The sequence below is a fragment of the Thamnophis elegans genome, chromosome 7 (assembly GCF_009769535.1).
Source record: "Thamnophis elegans isolate rThaEle1 chromosome 7, rThaEle1.pri, whole genome shotgun sequence".
In the NCBI taxonomy this organism is placed as follows: domain Eukaryota; kingdom Metazoa; phylum Chordata; class Lepidosauria; order Squamata; family Colubridae; genus Thamnophis; species Thamnophis elegans.
Window position 1 is genome coordinate 85,263,050 of NC_045547.1, and position 23,377 is coordinate 85,286,426.

At 44.2% G+C, this 23,377-nt stretch overlaps 1 protein-coding gene across 3 annotated transcripts in view; it reads left to right on the forward strand.

Moving 5' to 3' along the window:
• Window positions 1-23,377, forward strand: part of SEMA3D (semaphorin 3D) — a 118,824-nt gene that overhangs the window by 49,090 nt on the left and 46,357 nt on the right. For all 3 annotated transcript variants that reach the window (XM_032221385.1, XM_032221386.1, XM_032221387.1), the window contains exons 4-8: window positions 2,300-2,362; window positions 6,358-6,477; window positions 8,929-9,022; window positions 17,213-17,341; window positions 19,154-19,296. In XM_032221385.1, the coding sequence (XP_032077276.1) occupies window positions 2,300-2,362; window positions 6,358-6,477; window positions 8,929-9,022; window positions 17,213-17,341; window positions 19,154-19,296 (549 nt within the window). The remainder of the gene's footprint in view (window positions 1-2,299; window positions 2,363-6,357; window positions 6,478-8,928; window positions 9,023-17,212; window positions 17,342-19,153; window positions 19,297-23,377) is intronic.

Below are 23,377 nucleotides of genomic sequence, written 5' to 3' on the forward strand. Positions count from 1 at the left end.
AAGTGAGCCATACAAGTGAGAGAATAACTTCATTTTTCAAGCACATTTCAGCCCCTGTACAGATAGCTGGAGAATCTCAGCACTAAGGAGGGAGAGTCGCGCCTGTTCTCTGAGTCCTGCCTTGCCCCCCCCCCCACATCTGATTTCCATCCTCCTCTTCCTTCGCCATCTGACATTTTCATTCCACCCATGTGGACAGTGGTAAATCCATCACTAGGCCAGCTACCCGTTTTCTGTCACTCTACATATTGTGAGTTGCTGTCTCCCTTCTAAGTTGAGTTGCAATCTCAGTATTAAAGCAGCGACTATATTTTTTTTTTAACATAACAGGAACAATCTGAGCCATCCTTCACTTTCTCCGCTTTGCTTTTGAAAAGGACTCGTAAATCAGCCCCATGAAAATATTCCCTGCTCCTATCACGTGTGGCTCATTAGCTCCAGATTTATGGGACGCCTGGTGTTTCCCCTTCCATCTGGAGGATCCTGTTCCTCCTGCAGGGGAGTCCCGCAGAGGAGAAGCTTATCAGTGGCCATGGGTCACCAGGGGGGCTCAGCTACGGATTGATCCCGGTGTCAAAGGCCACGGGCTGTCAAGCGTGAGTGGAAGGAGCCACAGCTTCGTCTCCTACAGTCACGGAATGGGAAGGAGTTGTTGAGTTGTCAAGTCTGCTTAATGACCATCTAGTTTCCTTCCTTGGTAAGGAAATCTACCCTCCTTCTGAACTGGCCGTACAATTAGAAAGTTTGTTATTCCCTGTCCTGCCATCGAGAACAAAAGAGAACCAGCCTTCAGCTGCTTCTGTCTGATGTGCTTTCAACAATTTCAAAAAGGGATTGATGACGTAGTTGACTTAATTTCTAAAGGCTGATCCAATCCGAGTCGGTCCCTGGGACTGAAGGTTTATTCTTCCAAACTTCTCCCTCTCTCTTTCTCTTTCTCTTTCTCTTTCTCTCTCTCTCTCTCTCTCTCTCTCCCTCTCTCCAGAATTATGCCCTGCCTTTTTGTTTACACCAGCTTTGAAGGTAGTTTGCAGCAGTTAAAAGAAGAACATAAATTATAACAATGAAACGATGCAGTTTAAATCAAAGCCAACATTTAAAATCCATGTCATTGAAAGACGGTTATAAACTTGGCCCAGTTTTTCTGGGGATAGCAAAAATGTTCATGCTTAGGGTTCAAACTCCATTCACATGGAGCCTTAATAGGGATTGCACGCTAAAGCTGTATACATTTACAAATAAGTACTGTTATAAGTGAATGTCAATAACAGATCTCAAAGTTTATTCTAAGTGTTTTTTATCTTTACGATTGTTAATTATCAAGGCATGTTTTTATGCAGGCATAAAATCTAAATGCAAATGTAATGTGTGAACAGTGTGCTTAACAAAAACGAAGGCTTAAATGAAACTACCTAATAAAAGAAATAAAACTCAAAATAAAAAAAGGAAGGGAAAATAATAATAATCCGAGGCAGTTGGGTGAGGAATGGAAGGAGGACATTGAAGAAATGGAAGACAAAATGTAATTTTTTAAAGGTTTTCAGGGATTTTATTTACCCACAATTACATATGTTTTGAAATATAGATAGTTCACCCAACGAATGGATGCTTCTCCATGAGGCATTTTAAATGCAATCAGGATTTTTTTAAAGTGTTTTTTATTTGACATTTTCCAAACATTAAAATCCCAATTACACTTTTACAACTTTCCATTATCGGTATTTCTTTTTTTCTGATTTCAGGTTTTCCATTTTATGTATAATAAGATAATAGAATGGGAAATGGAAAACGCAATCAGGACTTTTCATGCGTTCTATCTGAATTTTAATTTTAAAGGTAGCTGCTGATTGCATATTTTATTTTACTGAATGTGCTTAGTGCTTGTTAAATATTTTACACATTCAGATTTTAGTATATTGAGAGCCAGGAAAACCTTGTTCTTTGAAAGGTGACGATCAGCGTTTTAAAAAAACAAACGCATCGTCCATGCCGTTCTTGTCCAGACCTGAAATTATTGCAAAATTGTTATTTTTTTCATGGGACTGCTGTTGGGGGGGGGGGAGGAAGTGACACCTTTCAGGCAGACGAGGGTCCTCTCTCCCTGTTGAATGCCAGCTCCGTCCTGAGCGTGAGGGTTGGGCCTGCACAGAGGGAGGTAGAGATTTACTCATAGCCTGCCTCATGCTTGCATTGAGGTCTTCGGATGCTGATGTAATAGAGAAGTGAATGTATAAATATAATTTAAGTCAAGAATAACAAAATCATCTGATCCTAAGACCCGTTTCTAAATGAATTGCAGATATTTTGGCCCGCAGCAAAGGAAAAAGTGGATTTATGTAAACTAGCCGGGAAAGATGCCCATGTAAGTATGTTGCTTTTTCTTCTTATACGATTGCAATCTCTGCACTGGGGGAATCGGGTGGCCTGAAATGCGTGCGGCTCTCAACGTCTCCCTTATTTGATCTCTAGCAAAGCCTCGGCTGAGGAGCTCATGGCAGTGTTGGCACGGCACTGTCCCCGAGGGTTATATCTGGTTTACTCATGGTTTACTCAGCCTGGTTTACACCCACCCTGAGTCAGAAGGGGCTCTCTGGCTGCACTTAATAGGGCTGTGCGTGTCCTTCGCCGCAAAGAGAGGCCCGTTAATTTCTCCTGCAGCCATAAATAAAACGATTAGTCAAAAATGTTGCCACCGTCAAAGCAGGAGCCATTTTGGTTGGGATTAATGCTCCACTGAAGATTTCCTCTGCGTTTTTCCGGTGTTTTCCGATCTCTTTGCTCCTGACGCCCACGGGGCCTATAAAGAGAGGTTGCATTCAGACGTTGGTTTGGCCAAGAAGTCCACCTCATCCGTCATCTCATGGCAGCTCAACCACGCAAATGAAGATCAGATAGGAAGGGGGGAAAGCATTGCTGCCATTTTTCATGGAAAGCCCCCTTGAATATATTATTTCATCCCTCCAAGATTTGTTATTTCACAGAATCAGAGTGGATAACTTGAAAAGGGTCTTGGAGGTCATCTAGTCCAGGAAATACGAAATGAACTATAAAGGCTCTCGTTGTGCTCCAAAAAGAGGCCCTCACCTCCTGAGGAAATCTATTGTTGAACAGCTTTTTTCGTAGGACTTTTTTTCTTGATATCTAACCAGAGTCTAATGCAGTGTTTCTCAACCTTGGCAACTTGAAGATGTCCGGACTTCAACTCCCAGAATTCCCCAGCCAGCATTCGCTGGCTGGGGAATTCTGGGAGTTGAAGTCCTGGACATCTTCAAGTTGCTAAGGTTGAGAAACACTGGTCTAATGGTTTAAACCAGGGATGTCCAACCTTAGCAACTTTAAGACTTGAGGACTTCAACTCCCAGAATTCCCAGATAACAAGACTGGCTGGAGAATTCTGGGAGTCGAAGCCCACAGGTCTTAAAGAGGCCGAGTTTGGACATCTTTGGTTTAAACCCACATTGTTGTTGTTTTGTCTTGTGGGGAAAACAACCGGAATAATTCTGTCCTATCTTCTACATGACCCTTGACAAAGTTATCATGGCATCTTGTAGGGTTCTCTTCTTTGCAGCTCAACGACATTCAACCCTCCAATTCTTTAGAAAGAAATATCTGACCAAGCTGCAGTTCATCGCTGTCCTTCCTAAAATGGGATGGCCACAATTAGACACAAGGTTTGGGGTGCATCATGAAGAGGAATCAGAATGCTTTTTTTTAAAAACTTCAATGCTTTGATTTCACTCCACTTTCTCTTTTTATGTTTCCATCTGGTAGTCTGAATATTTGTTTCTTTTTGCTAAAAAAAACCCAAAACCCCTTTCACCATTATTCCCCTAATGACATTGCAATATGTGGCTTAACGTTGTACTGGAAATGTTATGAAGATGTGATTTGCTGCAAGAGGCCACTTCAGGATGATCAGGAAGAAAGAAAGGAAGTTGGAATTGGATACACAGCAACCTGTTTCTTCTCATACATCACCTGGACATGTTTTCCCCCCTTTTTCTTCTAGCTTACCTTGTCCCTCTTCAAAGTCAATACTGAAAATTCTTCAGTAACGTCAACCGTCTTTTCCCAGACTCCCACTCCATAAATGACATAAATTGATTTTCCAGCCGATCGTCCCTCCTTGGAGGGCAATCTAGCTGTCGAGAATACATTGTAGACTAATTATCATTATGATGTATGTGTTTGATGCAGCTCCCGAATGCCGCTCTCTTCCTGTTGCGTCTGAACTGCGTCCACCTCTTCCCTCTTGTCCTCTCCCTTTCTCTCCATCCCTTCCCAGGGCAGATGGTGGAGATGAACTTCCCCTGACATCTGCAGGTGCCGTTTTGATTCCGAGACTGCAAGAAACTTCATATCATCTCAAGGCAAAGGAAGGGTGGGGGAGGAAGCCTCAACCTCTCCCCACTCCTGCAGGGACATTGCTTTAGTTCACCCTTGTAGGCCTAGCCAGATAAGGGTTGCAGGAAGCCTTTTCTCCTCGGGCCTCCGCATCTCTTCTAGACCACATCCTTTGGAAGGAGCAGGCGGCCGGCCAAAGAGCCCTCCGGCTTTTCCTCAGCTACGAAGCCAGGCTGATATAGGACCCCTCCTGTTCAGCTAATCACGGGGATTTTGTCCAGCTGCTAAAAGTCAACCCAGCCAGTTCTGGCCACTCCACCCACCACCTCCTGCATGGATCCATCTAACTGGACTTTTCTTCCAAGCTTCCATGGGTCCAGCTTTTACAACCAGCTTTGGCTCGTTAAAGTCATGCTTTTGATTTCTACTTGAGGCCAGCGACACATGGACCTGGAGTTCACATGGATGTTCCCTGTTGCCGGCCACTCCAGAAGGAATGTGGATAAAATGGGCTGTAAAATGAATTCAGGGCGGCTTGCTGGGGCTTTTGCACTGTCCTTTTTGACCAACTGGGCTGTTTTTGAGAAAAAGAGAGGGGAAAGTGCCCGAGGATAGTCAAGCCAAAGAGTTCTGGCCATGAAGTAGAACTTTGCTTTTTAAGAAAAAAAATTAGTATCTCTATCCATCTTTCTTGCAGAATAAGGGATTTGCTGCACAGCAGGCTGCAAAATACACCCAACACTCCAATGAAAGTTATTAAAAGAGAAAGCAGAGGATGGTGGGCTGATGTGGGCTGCTGGGCCTGGAAATGCCCCCCCCCCCCGTGTGATGAATGTAGGGAAGCAAAACCTCTGATAAGACATTCCCCTTCTTCCAAATACTTTGGCCCAGCAGCCATTGGGGAGGCCGCGTGAGGAGGGCCACAATCAGGCAGAAAGGTTGGCAAAGACCCTGGGCTTAGTGGGGAAAGGGCAGCCTTCACTCCAGGGTAAGCGGGCTCCCCATTCCCACGACCCGCCCTCTGAAGTCAACAGGAGTTGGGACAGACCCAGGCACCGCCTGTCCCTCAACTCTTTTTGATTTCTGTGGAAATTGAGCAAGACCCGAGCACAGGGGGTGGACAGGAGAAGACTTCCAGAGGGACACGACAGCCATTTTTGCAGCCCTCCGTGACTGACTTAAAGAGAGCGGCTCTGAAGATGAAACCTACTCTAGACCAGGGGTGGTGAGTTGCTGCCGGCATTACTGCCAGTTTGGCGCACAAAAAATTCCACGTGCACATTTGCACCTCAAAAGGGAGAGGAGAATTACATGTCTGCAATGAAAATAGTTCTGTGCATGCGCAGAACCGAAAATCAAAATGGCGGCGCTGGAGGAGAACCAGTCCGGGGGCGTGGCTGGCCTGGGCCGCTGCCGGTTCTAGCAACCCAGGCAGCCAAGTTACTACCAGTTCGGCTGAACCTGTCCGATCTAGTAGGGACCCACCTCTGCCCCAGACCCCTTTTAATTCAAGAAGGTGGGGGACGAAAGGAACCCCAAATGTTAAAGGCAGCCTGACGAGCGATATCCTTGTAACCCTTCTGAGATGAAGCTGCTTCGTATCCCTTTTCCCCCTGCTGCTATTGTCTGCTCCTATCACCTCTTGCTGCCCGTGGCCCCCTTCCCTACCCAAGACATTCGGCCGGTTCGGTTTGACCTGGTTACAATAAGCAAGTGGGTGTTCAAAGAGATGCATCAGCTTTTGTTCTCCTGCCCATCCCCTTGTAAGCCCCCTTTCTTGGGAGAAAAGCTTTATTGATTCAGGCAACACACACAAAAAAAACCCAAGCAGAGTTTGAAAGCCAGGGGTTATTTTTAAGTATAATGAACCCTCTTCCCGAGCTGGCAGCCTTGCAAGAGAAATGCAACTGCTCCCGTTCTCGGTGCCTTCCCTGATTGTTGTGTGGCAGCATATTGAAGTGCCCTCTGGGTGTTAATAGCCGTTGATGTGGCCTGTCCTTCTTTTCACAACAGGCGGAATGTGCCAACTTCATCAGGGTCCTTCAGCCGTACAACAAGACTCATGTTTACGTCTGCGGTACAGGAGCATTTCACCCGGTCTGCGGCTACATCGATCTTGGGACGCACAAAGAGGTAATTTCATCCTTCCTCAAATGGACCATGACTTTTCCTAGCACCCGTCATTTCCATGGAAATTAAAAAGAAGAAGAGGAAGAAAGAGAGAGAGACAGAGACAGAGAGAGAGAGACAGAGAGAGAGTGTGCAGGGTCTTATAAAAATGATCGGAACAGATGCTGCCGTCAACCAGGCAGGGCGAGGGTTTTTACCAAATCGTGTAAGAATTTATGTTCTCCCATTTTTGAATATTGGTATGTTGGCCAAACCTGAGATGAGGTGATTGATGTGGTTGGGTACAGACTTGGCTTTTATCTGGTGATTAATGGTCTCGGGGGCACCTTTTAGCCCCTCAGATGCCTTTTGCTAGCAGGGGGTGGCAGTCAATGAAAGGAATCCCTTTGAATAGGCCGTGGGCAGAGTCTCCCCTCCGAAGCTCCGTCATTCCGCTTCTGGTGCCTGCTGAGCCAAGGTTCCCCTTGAAGATTTTGTCCGTCTCTCAGCATTACGGATGAGAGGTGAAATTAGATTTACAGAGTTCCTATTCAGTGATGGAGGAAGAGGAGGAGGAGGAAGGTTATGGTACCAAATATCTGCTCTGAAATTGAAACGTGGTCATCACCCAACAAAACCAACACGGAAAGTAGAAATACTTTATCTGTGTTGTCTTAAAACTTTTTTCTCTCTGCATAAATTTTTTTAAAAATATACAGTAGCATCATTTTTTTCTATTTTGTTCTGTATCTCGGAAAGGCCGGATAACTGCGATATTAATTCTGTTAATTATCAAGAAATATGACCACATTTCCTTGGCGATGTCTAGACTCTAATCTCGCGGCTGTCCTTCCCTCTGTAGCTGCCAGTCAGCCTTGGGGATACCTGCCGATAAGGTTCCCTAGGAAAAATAAATGTCTGGCTCGACAGCAGATTCCTTTCGACCTGATTTCAAGCTTTCTAGATCCTTTTCCAAGAAGTTTGCATATTTTTGTACAACGAGATTATGAGTCTAGGCCAGCTGCCACTAAAGACCATGCCAAATTTAAATCTAAATTCCGTAGAAGTCTCTTGGCCGTACCTATAACGAACACATCGAGGTAAGTGCAGATGGGATGGAAGCTTTCACCGTCCTGTCCACTTTGCTAAGTTTCCCAGAGAAATCTGGCCAGCTGAGAGCTCTCTGAGAGGGCAGAATTCTGCGAGAGTTTTAGCCATCTGAGTATGAAGGTCTTTCTCTGGCCTTTGTTCTGAGCAGCGTTAAAGAGATGCCATCTTGGAGATTCCAGGTGGCAAAGGCTATTCATAGCCCTGGATACTTTCCCCTCCGTCTGACCTGGGAAGGGCACCGTTTAGAACAGTGTTTCTCAACCTTGGCAACTTGAAGATGTCCGGACTTCAACTCCCAGAATTCCCCAGCCAGCGAACGCTGGCTGGGGAATTTTGGGAGTTGAAGTCCGGACATCTTCAAGTTGCCAAGGTTGAGAAACACTGGTTTAGAATGATGAATTTGGACCGAATGCCTTATAAATGAGTTGGGCCAATTGGAAACTGGAAGGATCGCAGCTCCAACATTGCTGGAGGTTGTTAGGTTGTGTAACTTGGCTCTGTTGCCCATGAAGTGTAACCGAATTGCTCTGGCACCCTCTGTCCTTTCTGAAAACCAAAAACTACTTTTTCTGGGAAACGTCTCAAAGCCTGTTTTCTTTTGCAGTATTTCTTTTACTCTGTCCCTGCTGGACAGGTAGGTTATACTTGAGGCTGCCTTGATGTAGCCAGAAATCACGCAGGGGAAGTGCTAAGAAGCCTAGCTTTGGTTCTAAAATATATATAATTATGTGTTTGGTTATAGCAATAGTTAGACTATTAGAATAGTAGAATAGTTAGGTTATAATTATATCATCCGTGTAGTCAATGGATGTGCACACAAACCTAATTAATCATGTCTCCACTTGCAGCCAATGGGCAACCCGAACCGTAACCCCTTGAGAGACTCTTGCATTCGGTTCTTTCCTGGCCCAGTGATAGAAGAGAATATTCTTTCAGCAGCAAATGCATCTGTAGAGCTTTGTGTCGGATCAGGGAAGGGCGAAGAGCATTTGAACAAGGGCTCTTAGAGTGGAGCTTCTGCAAACGGAGACCTCCACGCAAGCCATTCCTTAATTACAGACATCTGCAGAGCAGATTGAAGCTCATAATCCACTTCTTCTTCACTTCTTTATCTTGCTTTCAATCCAAGAGGAAGCGCATAACACTCTTCCCTCCAATACCCTCTCCCAATAGAGGGAGGGGGGGGAAGGTAAGGGTGGGCTTGAGTGTCTGATCCAAATCAGCTCCAGGACCTCCATGGCTGAGGTGTCTCCTGGGACTCCTCAGTCCTACGTAGTTCAACAGTATTACGGCCGACTGCCTTTACATCTAGACTTCCTCCCACCCGAAGCAATGAATTAATGGATGTGTCTCCTTTCTGTGCAGGACATCATGTTCAGATTTAATGCTCACAACTTGGAATCCGGCAGGCTAAAATGCCCCTTTGATCCCCAGCAGCCTTTTGCATCGGTCATGGCGGGTAAGAACTCCTCTCCTCCCAGGAGGCGATTTTTCTGTGGCTAAGACGGAGTTTTTCTTTTCTTTCAATTCCTTTCTGCTGAATCTGGATGCCTATGGAGGCTCTCAGTCATCCAGTCGTGGTTCTCCCAAAGGTGCTTTTTCAAGAGGCAACTGGACTTTCTTTTTCCCTTGAAGACCTTTCGCTTCTCATCCAAGAAGTTTCATCGCTTCTGGAGACAAAACAAGAAAACAAGCACCTTTGGGACAACTAGAGTGGACTGTTCACCGTTAGTCTTGGCTAAACTGCACCCCAGCTTCCCAGGGAGAAGGAAGGCGAGTGCTGGAGCAGAGGTCTTCTCTCTCTAGAGCAGCTGTTCTCAACCTGGGGGTCGAACGACCCTTTCACAGGGGTCACCTAAGACCATCGGAAAACACATATATTCGATGGTCTTAGGAACCGAGAGACCTGCCTGCCAGTGTTTGGAGCCAGGGGAGCAGCAGCGGCAGCGGTGGTGGGGGCGGGCACTGCCTTGCAAAAGGGAGGGGCTACCAGACAAGAGCAGTGGTGTGAGGACAGCCGGCGCCCAGCCAATTGCGACATGAGAGGCACCGGCGGGCGGATTGGACGGCTGCGCTTGATGAGGGGAGGGGTAGGGGGAGAATGTAGCGCTTGAGCACTGGCAAGGCAGCACCCTGAGAGGTGGCTGGTCCGAGCTCAGTCTCCCAGTGGGGAGGGGATGCCGGGAAGAAGGAGCCGAGAACCGAGGCGGGAAGGATGGGGACGATGTCCCTTCAGTCCACAGCCGCCGCCTCCTCCTCGGAGACTCGGAAGTTCACGCGGGTGCTCTGCAGCAGCTAGCTCCAGATGTTTGGGTTTTCCCTTTTCTGTAAAAACCTCTGTCCATTCACAAGGAGACCCACTTTCGTTTCCTTCCCTTGATGATAAATCATAAGGAACCAGTAGGAAAAGATGAAAAATAGGAGGGGAAATCCAACCTAGTACTGAATTTCTCTTTGTCCCATTTTATTTTAGAGTCTGTCTTCTCTGTTTTATTTTTATTTTGTTACCAACTGAAATGTTTCATGGACTTTTTGTAATAAGGTTAGAGATTATATATATATTATTTTCATTAGCAAACCATTTCACAATATATAATTACATATTGTTTTTGTGATTAATCGCTATGCTTTAATTATGTTCAATTTGTAATAATGAAAATACATCCTGCATATCAGATATTTACATTACGATTCATAGCAGTAGCAAAATGACAGTTATGAAGTAGCAACGAAATTAATTTTATGGTTGGGGGTCACCACAACATGAGGAACTGTATTAAAGGGTCGCAGCATTGGGAAGGTTGAGAACCCCTGGGCTAGAAGTTCTTCATCCTTTGGGCCAAGATTCTTACCTGCTCAGATTGAGGACTGTTAATCATGGTGCCTTGTGGTAGCTGGAGCAGGGTGTCTTCCTTGGAAATATATTAGGGGGCAGAGGGGCAAGGAAGGTTCTGGAAGCATTGCAGGGCTGGAACTAAGTCAGTCTTCCTTCTGGTGGGTCTGCACATTATAATCAATAAAACATCAATATCGTGTCATCACTGTAAGATCATATTGTTTAGTTATGATGAAGTGAAAACTTTGGAGCAAGGCCAGGGTTTCCTGGTGCACAAACCTCACAGATGTGTTTAGTAATTCATATTCCTGAGAAGCTTCGTGAGCGAGCAGCAGACTCCTTCCATTGCACTGCGTATAAAAATAATCAGAAGAACAGATGCTTTTTGTAGCTAGAAAACATTTGCAAGCTCAGTAGATTTTTTTCTGGTTTTTAGGGCAGCTTGGAAAAACACCTGCTTGGCTGATCTCTTAGATTCTCTTGGAAGATACATCTTGCTACGCTCTGCCTGCCAATTTCTGTTACTGAACCCATCTTGAGCCCCTAAAATAATCATGTTATAAACCTCTCCAATTAACAAATAAATAACCAGGCATGGAATAGAAAGCAGGAAACAATTTGTGCTTATCTGTAAGGACTTGGGGGAGAGAGAGATGCTTTTAGCTTCTGCTTCAAATGTTCAGATTTTCAAACTATATTTCCACCTAACAATCTAGATTGCATATAAACAAATGTTTCTTTAAAATAGACTCTATTTTAAGGAGATTATTATAAATGGTTGATTAAGAATATTCATGTGCACATAACTTCTGTAGGAATAGGAAACGGGTACCACTCACATTTAGAGATTAGCATCATTGAAGTGTCATAAATCTGTTGCTTAAGCATAGCAACAGAAGTGAAATTGATGTGTTATGTTCTACAAGAATTTAATATTAAGATTTTGATTGTGAGGGCATAAATACTAAAACTGACCTTCATTCTAGCCTTAAAGTTACTTTCTGACAAACGGCGTCATTGATCAATGATGGAACAAAGCCTTTTCAACCATCTAAAAAAAAAATGAAATTCAATAGTGAAAAGAGTCAGGTTCTACATTTAGGCAAGAAAAACAGAATGGACAAGTACAGCATAAGTGATACCTTGCTCAATAGGAGTAACTGTGAAAGGGATCTTGGAGTCCTAGTGGACGACCATTTAAATAGGAGCCAGCCGTGGGCAGCAGCTGCCAAAAAAGCCAACACAGTTCTAGGCTGCATCAACAGAGGGAGAGAATCAAGATCCCGTGAAGGGTTAATACCACTTTATAAGGCCTTGGTGAGGCCACACTTGGAATCTGGCATCCAGTTTTGGTCGCCATGTTGTAGAAAAGATATGGAGACTGTGGAAAGAGTGCAGAGAAGAGCAACAAAGAGGATTAGGGGACTGGAGGCTGAAACATATATGAAGAACGGTTGCAGGAACTGGGTATGTCTAGTTGAATGGAAAGAAGGACCAAGGGAAACATGATAGCTTCTGAGCAATTCCAGGGAAATTTGTCCAACCCTTCAATTAGGAATGGCTGAATCATTTCCCGCAGAGTGTTAGCTTTGCCTCATTTTTGTGTGTCTGCTTGAACGTCTTAAAACCCTGCCTGAAGATCTACTGTGGCTCCGGTTTCAACACCAATTTGTCTACATTTTCCAATCTATACATTTTTGTCTGGGCTGCCCCCCTCCCCCCCAATGTGTGAATGTCAGCGTGTTTGTTTGTTTTTTTAATCAGAGAACTACACTGCAAAATTCAGAGAAATGCAGATATCCCAATGCAAATCAGAGAAGTTTGCAGAACCCCCCCCCCCCCCGCAAGTCTGGAGTTTCTTTGGCCAAATCCTGGCTTTGATGTAGTCTGCATTTGTACATGCCTTCCAAAGTGACCCCTGATGTCTCCGTGCTTAAGTGCATTTCTTCATGTGGAAGAAAATCCTGCCCTTATTGTATTGCTAAAATCCTAGCCTCAAGCGCCCTGTCAAAGTACAATATCACTCTGTCTTCTTCCTGTCCTAGAATCATATTTGGTGGAGTCAGGTATCTGCCATCCTGGAATGCTAGATTAATCTCTTCACTTCAACACGACCAAGAATTCCCTTTGACAGGCTGCCTCTCTTCTCCTTTTTTCTTTTCCTTTTGGCTCGCTTCCATTTAACTTGTCCATCAAGTTATAATGTCTTGTTGTAAGATAAGAAGACTGTACCTGACCTTTTTCCCCCTGTTTAATTTATGGCAGAAGAGATGTTATAGTCTGTTTCTTTGAAGGATTGGTCACAGTTCAAAAAGAGAATATGATAAATATTCTTCCTTTATTCTCAGATAATGAGGTGGATAATTCCGAGTCCTGACCTTGCTAAGATCTAAGCCATCCGTTATGTAAAAAATAAAATAAAGAACCCAGAACAGTAGGGATTGTCTGTCTTGAAATGCTTTACATTTTCAAAGTGGTAATAAAAGATTAAAAAAAAAAGATTATTGGGAGGCTTTCTAGTCTTCTTTCCTTAAAGACAGAGATTCCAGTGGATAGTAAATTTCTCAACGTATCTAGTCCTCCTTGGAAATGTCACAGGGCAGACGACACTTTTAAGAGTTGAATTAGTAGACGCTTAAGATAACCAAGGCCAAATCTATAAAGTTGAATTCTGATTCACTTACTTCCTACAGTGTGCTTCTAATACTAGAGATTTGGAAAACTGAACTGAAAATCCCCTTATCTGAGAATGAGTCTCGGCCAATTAAGTGTAATCACTTTTCTCCGGTCTCAAAACTGTTAGACATCCACTAAAAAGCTTCAAAACTAAATCAAGCATGACGAAAGCAGAGGAAATTGATGGATCACGGGATGGAATTGAATTCTTATCATATCTTGCAAGCTGCACCCCGATGGGCTTATAGTAATATATCTCCTCACCACAGAACAGATTATAGCAGCATTTGGTAAACAAAACCACGTAAAAAGTTTGTCAGAAGCAACCAGATCTACTTATATATTGCAGTTTAATTTGTATTGTGGAGGCCTAGCTGTATATATCATTAAGTCAATGCTAGCCAGCCGGATACTTAGATAGCCGTTTACGAGCTCTCTAAAGGCTGATTATTTTGTAGTTAGGACACCGTGTGTCTTAGAGATACACAATTTGCCCATTAGGTTACCAGCCATTGTGACACTGGGCACAATACTGATGATTTGCAAATCATAATCAATAAATCCTGGTTTTTATACTCACTCTCTGGAAGGAGCCCGAATTCCTCCTCGGAATGGGCTGCAGATGTAACATTAGCCTCTTTTTCCACATTTGGGACACAGCTGGCACCTCTGGATTTCCTGGCCAAAGCCAGGAATCTGAATTGGTGGCTGGGCATTACATCAGTATGGATCTAATTAGATCACTATAACAATATCAATTAACAGTGGTTGAAGCCACCAGGCGAGCAAGACCCTAATCGATAAAAGAGGAGGAGGAGGAGAAAGAAGGAGAAGAGGAAGATTGCCTCTCCAATTCAGGGCTCATTTCTAAGTCAACTGAAACCTCCAGTTTTAATTCAAGAAGCCGTGGGAAATCTGGATTGGATGATATCCGTCCTATATTGCAATGCAGAGACAGGTTGTTTGTGACTTTAGCTTGACCCTGACACTCCTTATCTGGGGCCAACTCAAATTAAAGGCCTCCACACTCCGCCCTGTTATAATGAGCTGTTTTTAAGCTGGGGTGGGGGGCTCCTCTCGTGGCCTGCATCACCACAGACGTCTGGTTTGGGAACCTCTCGTGCTTCCCACCAAAGCTGCAGTAGGGGAAATTTCCACCCCCGTCAGAGCTGGTGCAGCTCGAAGAGGTAGAATATAAACCAAGCCCTTAATCTTCCCTTTTTTATATGTGGGCAGAGCGACCACAGAAGCGCCAGGGGAAAAACCCAAATCCCTCGTCGAAAAGCTTTTCACTTTCCTGGAGAACTTTTTTCCAATTCCTTCCCATGTGGACGTTTCCTGTGAGAGCTGCTCCTGAAAAGGGACAAGCAACAATTGAACGATGCCAAATTACACCACAGTCTCTCTTTTTTAAAAGCCGACTCTTGTGTGTGTGTGTCAGATGCAGCCCTCCGGATGGCTTTTTTCCCCCCTACCTGGAGTTTACTTTTTAATCGCAAGCTTCTCCCGAGGGATCCACCCGAAACAACAGGCCAGCCGCAGAACAAAGACGGCGGCTGGTGCTGAAAGGACGTTGTCATCAAAGGCTGAAGGAAGGGTGGGTTGCTCCTTTCAGCCCCTCGGCTTCTCCGTCATTTAGCCTTGTCTGTCAATAGGCAGACTTTCATTACACAACCCATTCTTCTTCCTTGGGGATTCTTACCTGACAGAATGTCCTTTTGGTTACTGCAAGAGAGAGGGAGAGGGAGGGAGGGAGGGAGGGAGAGAGAAGGAAGGAAGGAAGAAAAAGAAAGGAAGGAAGGAAAAGAAAGAAAGAAAAGGGGACCTGTTCAAGCACCTTGAACAGGAAGAAAATCATTGTTGAATACCCCTTCTCTTCTATCCCATCCCATCCCATGCATGTGAGATATAAATTTATTGAAATCAATCCTCTGGAAACCACTAGGTTTAACAACAGTTCCTTGCTTTATCTTGCTGAAGTAGCTTCTTTTGGAACCTGATCTTCTGCATTTCTTCTTCCTTCCTATCATCCACAACCACTGATAGAAGAAAAAAAGACAAAGCGTATTAAGAAAGTCTGGGAAACTGAATCTCCCTCTTGATGCTTCAAGATATAAGTTGCATAAATGCCTCTGAAGACCCGGCCTGATCTGATGATGCCCTCCAGATATTTTGCTTCCTCTCCAAACTGTCATCCAAAACTCTGCAGGAGATCAGTTTGGAGCAGGTTGATGTGGTAGAACCAACAATGCACCTGAAGACGTACACAGATGTTAAACAGATTAAGAGAGTTGGAAGGGACCTTGCAGGTCATCTAGTCCAACCCCCTGCCCAAGCAGGAGACCCCACAAGACACCCATTGTGGCGTTTCTTTCGGGTAAGCAACGGTTTGCAAGAAGCAGAGGGGAGAAAAAGAGCTGGAAGAAATAGTGGGAGAAATTAAAAACAGGAGAGAAGGAAAATAAACCCAGGTCCATTTTACTTCCACGCTGTGGATTCCACCTCTCTATCACTTCTCTTGTTGCAAACATTCCTTCCTTCCCTCGTTTCTGGGCAGGCTTTTGTGCATTTTTGTCTTGTAAACTTTTCACCTCTCTCTCTCCTTGAGGCTCGTGATTGCTGCCTCCCAGCACAGTTTGTCTTCCTCTCGACTCTTTTGCTCAGACTGAACCATCATGGCATTAATTTTGGAAATTTATCCTGGATAAAAATGGCTCGTTTTACCATTAGACGACTGCAGAAAAGCAAATTATCCACAAATACCAGCCAGGAAATGTTTTGATAAATTGAAGTCAAGTGTGTGTAAAAATCAGCAGAGGCAATTTTGCTTACGCGGGTGATTTTCCTCCTCAAGATTGTTGAACGTGTGTCTGATATTTCAATGGGCGTAGAATTGAGGGAGGGATATCTGCAGGAGTTCCTTTCTCACTCTGTCCAGACTCCGAGATCACGAAGAAGCCTCCAAGCACCCAAAGTCACCTTTGACACAATTGGCGAGACACATTTCTGCCATTTTGCTGTGTTTAATGTGTTTGTGTGTTTGTGCCCAATTGACTCCTGGTGATTGCCTGGAGAAGTCCCTGCAGCTTTTTTTTTTGAAGATTTTTCAGGTGTGTTTTTTCCTTGCCTCTTTTCTAGGGCTGAGAGAAAGTGACTGGCCCAAGGTTATTACCTGTCTGGTTTTGTGCCTAAGGCAGGACTAGAACTCACAATCGCCCGGCTTCTAGGCTGATGCCTTAACCATGATGTGGTTGTGTGATCATAGGCACAAGCTTAGCCCTATTTTATCTACACCTCTGGATATCCCAAAGGTGCTTTTTCCAAAGGCAACTGGGCTTTCTCTGTTTCTCCTTGAAGGCGTTCTGCTTCTCCCCTAAGAAGCTTCTTCATTTCTGAAGGAAGAAGAATTGAATACTTCTGAACATTCAGAACTGAAGAAGCTCCTTGGAGGAGAAGCAAAACGCCTTCAAGGAGAAACAAAGTCCGGTTGCCTTTGGAAAAACCACAAACCAGATGACGGAGAACCTCCGTAGACGACACGCACCTCTGGATAACCCTTTTCTTCATATTGACTGAAAGGAGCCGATGGAAATTCCAAATATGGAGCTGTTTTGCCTCTGAATCCTTACGAGGCTGCTGTGAGCTTTCCGGAGACAGCTGGCTGGCCTGCGTTTTCTGACTCCCAAACGCTGGAGCGGTTTTTCCAGGGTTCATGAATCAAAGGTTTTATGTATCTTTTGAGTCTGTATTGATCATTATTCATGAACCAAGAATGTTAGGTTGCCATGTATGTAATGCTATAAAAAAGGCTGCACTAGCCCAGCGACAAAGTTATGAAGTGAGCAGCACGGAGACTAATTCATTGAGCACAATGCTCAGTTACATTAAATGATTAATTGCTTGGGGAGAGGGGGGAACCCCACACAATGTGATTTTTCTCTGAAAAGAAAGCAAATTCCCATCTCCTGGGAAGAGAAGGAGAAGGACGGTTGTTTGGGAAACGCACAGAACACTTCCGCCTTTGGCAATTAAGGGCCAAGATGTGCTACTCTGGGAAAACAAGGCCGATATCCCTGCTCTGTGGTCTTAAATAATATATATATATATATTTTCCCCCTTCCCACCCCCTGTTTACAGATGGGTATCTTTACTCTGGAACTGCCTCAGACTTCCTTGGCAAAGACACGGCGCTCACCCGATCTCTAGGCGCATCGCAAGACCAGCATTACATCAGGACGGATATGTCCGAGCACTACTGGCTAAACGGTAAGAGGCCTCGCGGGTGGCTGTGGGTGACGCTGCTTCAGAACCTGTTTTGCTTGATGGCGCCACAAACAGATCGGTAGACAGAGGATTCTTCGTGCGATACTCAAGGTGGTTTCTGCAGATATCTTGACAGAACCCAACATTAACGGGCCCTTCAGTTCCACGTTAGGAGCACATACAGCTGCATGTTGAGACACGTATGCGTAGAAGCGCCACCAGCACCTCAGATTTAGATTGATTTTAGGTTGTGTATTCATCGAGGGGAAGCAGAGGGAAGGAGCGAATTCTCCAAGTGGCCTCAAGGACCCTCTAAAAAGGATGCAAATGACCAGTTCTGTCTGCAAGGAGTATAAATCCTTCCCTTCCCCACCATCCAGTCAGAGCCGAAGAAGCTCCTTGGATGAGAAGCAAAATGTCTTCAAAGAAAAACCTGAAAGTCTAATTCCCTCTTGGAAAAAGCACCCTTGAATAAGTAGAATAAGAATAAGGATTCTTTATTTGCCAAATGTGATTGGACACACAAGGGATTTGTCTTCAGTGCAGAAGCTCTCAGTGCACACAAGAAATACATCCACCAAGAATCTAACTATATAACACTTAGTGAGAGTCCTAGGATACTAAATAAGCAATCAAAATCATACTAGGAAGGTAAATAAAGCAATGTAAATAATAAAGATAGCAATAGCAATAGCAATAGCAGTTAGACTTATATACCGCTTCATAGGGCTTTCAGCCCCCTCTAAGCAGTTTACAGAGTCGGCATATCGCCCCCACAGTCTGGGTCCTCATTTCACCCACCTCGGAAGGATGGAAGGCTGAGTCAACCTTTGAGCCGGTGAGATTTGAACCACTGAACTGCAGATAGCAGTCAGCTGAAGTGGCCTGCAGTACTGCACCCTAACCCCTGCGCCACCTCGGCTCTAAGATACAAGAAACAAGTTTATAGTCATAAGTAGAAAGGGATATAAGTAATAGGAATGAGAAGAATAGCAGTAAGGCAGTCTTAATAAATAGTTTGGGGCATCCGTGGCCTGGATGACTGAGAATCTCCATAGACATTGAGTAAAGCTATAATGAATGGCTTGTAGAGCAAATAATTGTATTCTATGTCCCATCCTCGGACTCCTGCCATTTTGTTATGCTGCTGGTACTGAGAATCATACCTGATTTTCAATATTGAAATAATGTTTCAGAACTGTGGTGGCGCAGTGGTGAGAATGCAGTATTGCAGGCTGACTCACTGCCGACTGCCAGCAGTTCGATCCTGACCAGCTCAAGGTTGACTCAGCCTTCCATCCTTCCGAGGTCGGTAAAATGTGGAGCCAGATTGTTGTTGGCGATGGGCCAATTCCGTAAACTGCTCAGTGAGAGCACTAGACCAGTGTTTCTCAACCTTGGCAACTTGAAGATGTCCAGGACTTCAACTCCCAGAATTCCCCAGCCAGCATTCGCTGGGTTGCCAAGTTGCCAAGGTTGAGAAACACTGCACTAGACATTAAAGTAAGTTTACTCAGATTTTAATCACATGGTGGTAGGTTATACAATGCTCATAAGTGGGGTGGTGTTGGTGATCATAAGTCCCTTTTTTCACTCGTGTTGAGATTCCAAACAATGATTAAACAAATGTTTGTAAATCGCCTATTTTATGAGTACTAAATTCTAGAGAAAAATTCACTTAGGAGGAAGAGGAAGTGAAGAAATATATCACCTTAAAGCCGCTTTGCCAAAGTCTCGACGGGTTTAAAAGCATGAGGAAATGCAATGAAGTGGCCTTACCCTTCTTCCTATTATTATTTTTTTAATTTCTTTCAGGAGCAAAGTTTATTGGAATCTTTCCTATCCCAGACACCTATAACCCGGACGATGACAAAATCTATTTCTTTTTCCGAGAAGTTTCGCAAGAGAGCAGCACCTCCGACAGGGCCATCCTCTCCTACGTCGGGCGCGTCTGTCAGGTGAGCAATATGGATTTTGTAAAAATAAACCCACCGTACTGTTTCTTCAATAAATAGAAATCGCCCCAGCGAGGGGATTAATCCCCCCCTTAAGTGGTGTCTGGCCCACACATCACAATATGGGTTAATAAATACAGTCTAGAATCCCTCCAGCTCTTCTTGTGATAAGCCCAGTTGTATTTGGGGCACTGAAGTATTTTCGTAGCTGATAATGAAATTAAATATCAGCCAGTTTAATTACCAGCCACTGAGCCACAGAGAGTCTCTTTTGATTCATTTCCACCCGTTGCTTCTTTGATTCAAGGGGTGCTGTTGCCTTTTCAGATAACACTTTTGCCAATATACCATGTTTTCCACAATATACCATGTTTGACATACACGCACACACCCAAATAACTGCTTGGCCTTATTTTCGGGGAGGTCTTATTATTTTCGAGGTGTAGGAGTTGGCGAGCGTGGTCACCTCATGGCTGCTGCTGTGTTGCAATATTTTCGGGGAAGGTTTATTTTCAGGGGAGGGATTATTTTAGCGCATGCGCTCAAAAGCCCGATTGGCCTTATTATCCGGGGAGGTCTTATTTTCGGGGAAACAGGGTATTTATCCTCCCTGACCAGTCAGAGGTTCCAGATTTCTGCTTCCTTGCTTTTTCCTCCTCTCAGCTTTCTAGGTTTTCTATTGTTCCCTATTTCCGTTTTAATGTGCATTTCACACACACACACACACACACACAAACACACACACACACACACACACAGATGGACACACACAAACTCCATGCGCTCAAACACAAATCCTAAATTGGCTTTACGTCATTTTTCATTTGGCACATCACCCGGGGGAGAGTGTTATAAATTGAGAGGAAATGCTTTCAGTGCATTCACAATCAGGCTGAAATGCATAATTTGTCATGACGAATGGCATTTTTTGATATTTTGCTTTTTTTAAAAAAGAAAGTAGCAATTATCAGCAGTTTATCTGCAGTAGTTGACATTTCTTGTTTTGCTTGGGAAACACTGGAAGGTTCCCACAAATATCAAGTGAAATGCAGTTTAAACCTTTGTTTTTGCATATTATTTAAATATATCGTGGAGGAATAAGCTTACAAAGTTGAAAATCAGTGGGGTTTTCTGTGCAAAAGGCTCAGATATATAAATGACAAATATGCATATACATTATATCATAAGGTACCATTGAATGGTGAATGTCTAAAATAATGAAATATTAGATTATTAGCTCATGACACATTTTCATTTCATTATTCTGATGGCCATTCTGCCCAGTGGCTATGTAAATTTGAGATTAAAACAACAACAACCCAATAAATCTGCTTAAATATTCTCATTTTAAATTCTACTTTTTTCCACAAATGAAAGTAACCTCAATGGGAGCGGAGGTTCCTTTTAATTTAACCCTGAGCTGTCCTTTCTGCCGGCCTTCTAATGATAATGACCTTGATAACAAAGTCACAAACAATGTGAGAATCCATTGTTTTGTCTCGAATATTGCACTGATAAATTCTTACTTAGTTTCTAGGGGTTTTTTTTTTAACTGAGATTTACACTGACTATCTTCGTCTTTTGTGACCTCCAGAAGTGCTGAGATGATTCCTGCCAGAATTCCCAGGAAGGATGCTCTCTAGAGTTTCAGAGTGCCTTGATTTGTGAGGCCTCCTCTGATATCGCCAGTTTCCTGAGATAATGAGGGGTCCTTGGTGCTCTCTGAGCTTGGTGGTTTTCTTGCAGACATTTCATGACCCAAAGAAGGGGACCTCATCAGTGCTAGAATGGAGGAGGAGGAGGAGGAGGAGGAGGAGGAGGAAGAAGAAGAAAAGAAGGAGGAGGAGGACTGTGGGGTCCCTGGTGCTCTCTGAGCTTGGTGGTTTTCTTGCAGACGTTTCATGACCCAAAGTAGATGACATCATCAGTGTTAGATATGTAGAGTGTTGATGATGTCATCTAGTTTGTGTCAACCCTGAGCCAATCTTCAATGGATTTCTGAGACAGCATTGATTTTTGAAGGAGTCATAAATAAACAAATAATAAATTGTTCCTTCCCAAAGGTTGGGCTAACAATTTGGAGGGGAAGGTCAGTTGAGCCGGGCGTGTTCAGAGAGGCAGAAAGAAAGGGAATTCTCATATATCTAAAGAGTTGTCATTTAGAGGAGGGAATGGACTTACTCTGGGCTATCTCAGAGGGCAAGGCTAGAATCCAGGTTGATATTCAAAGGAAGTAGATTCGGGTTAGATAGTAGAAGGCCAGAAGGAAGTAGGAGTTGGAAGGAAATAGATACAGGCAGTGGCGGGATTCAAATAACAACCGGTTCTCTGCCCTAATGACCAGCTGGGTAGGTGGAGCTCGGTGGTCTTGTGACTGGGTGGCCGTGAACAAGTCAACCTCAGTCAGGTCGATTGGCGCTGTGACAATGTAATGAGGGTTAACCGGAGAGGCAGTTTCTGTAAGCAGGGCAAAAAAGATGAGGCTAGAAACAACACCAGAATGTTTCCTTCCTGCCTTCCTTACAGGATTAGCCCTGCAAAGTGGAAGAAAAAGAAAATGAGATTTCTTCCAATAACCGGTTCTCTGAACTGCTTAAAAAGTTAACAACTGGCTGTGAACGGTGTGTGAACTGGCTGAATTCCACCACTGGATACAGGCTAGATAGTAGAATCCCGATGATAAAGAGTTGTAGCTCCAATGTGGCAGGTGTTGGAGGAAGTGGCTGTGTGTCACCCTTCACTGAGGGTCTTCAGAGATGGACAGCCATCCCACCTGCTCCAAGCAGGATAGCAATTCCTCTGACTCTCAGGGGTGGGGGAACTATGGCCCTTCTAGGACCTGTGAACTTCAACTCCCAGAATTCCAGAATCAGCAGGGCAGCTCAGGGGGGATTCTGGGAGTTGAAGTCCACAAGTCATAAAGAGGCCACAGTTCCCCACCTCCGCTCTAACTGAACTGTGGGGTTGGATTAGGTGTCCTCTGAGGAAGCGATTCCCACCCTTTTGTGCCACAGGGACCGGTTTCACGGAAGGTCATTTTCCTACGGACCGGGGGAGAGGGGAGGAGGAGACCCCTGCTCTGAGGAACTTCCCAGTGGGCCAGCAAGGACATCTGGTTTCTTCCTGTCCTTATCCTAGCAGCATCAACTGAAGACATTTTTTAAATTCAACTTTTGAAGAGTTTTTCCTCTTTCCTATGATATCTCCAAACCTTAGCTATTTAGAATTTTGCAGTGCGCTTTTTCCCCAATTGTCCCAAAGGAATTTTTTTCAAGATGCAACTGGACTTTCTGGTTTTTCTCTGAAGACATTTCGCTTCTCATCCAAGGAGCTTCTTCAGTTCTGAAAAAAAAAAACATCTTTGGAACAATCATGACCTGGATGACTGAGAATCTCCATAGACTTTTCCCCCTAATCCTAATTTCCCTCTCAAGGACACACAAACTGTTTGAAACTAAAACTGATTTTTTTTTTTAGCTCTGTCTCTTTCTCTTTCTCTCTCTGATTCTTTCTCTTCCTCTCTCCCCCCTCTCTCATTTCCATTTACCTCCCCACCCTCCAACAAAGCTTTAGTCTTTTCGTGTCATGAACATTTAAGATTTTTATTTTTTAAAAAATAATATTCTCCAATGGATACAAACGTGTATCTTTTGGTCCCTCTGGCTCTTACGCTGTTTATCAAACTGATGGATCCTGGCCTAGTTGCGTTTATTTGGCAAGGGAATTGTGTATGATTAACTACTGTGACTCATGGAAGAGTTATGCCATTTAAACTCATCTCGAGGGCACTCAGGGAAAACATTGGCTCTTCTGGCTAGAAATTGTGCGGATGAATTATATCCAGTAGTACGTAGCTGTCATACCTTTGCTCCATGTATACGTTCTTATTTTCAAGATCTAAGAGGCTATTTACCTAGATGAAATGTAGGCTTCGTTTCACAACACGCTTAATCCCTCCTTTCATTTATCCATGTCTGCCTTCATGGCTCACTCATCAAGGGAGCATCCATCACATTTGGTCTCACAAAGCTGCTTTTAAGCCAGGCTGGAGTCCTGAGGATTTCACAGACGTGTCCGTGCAATG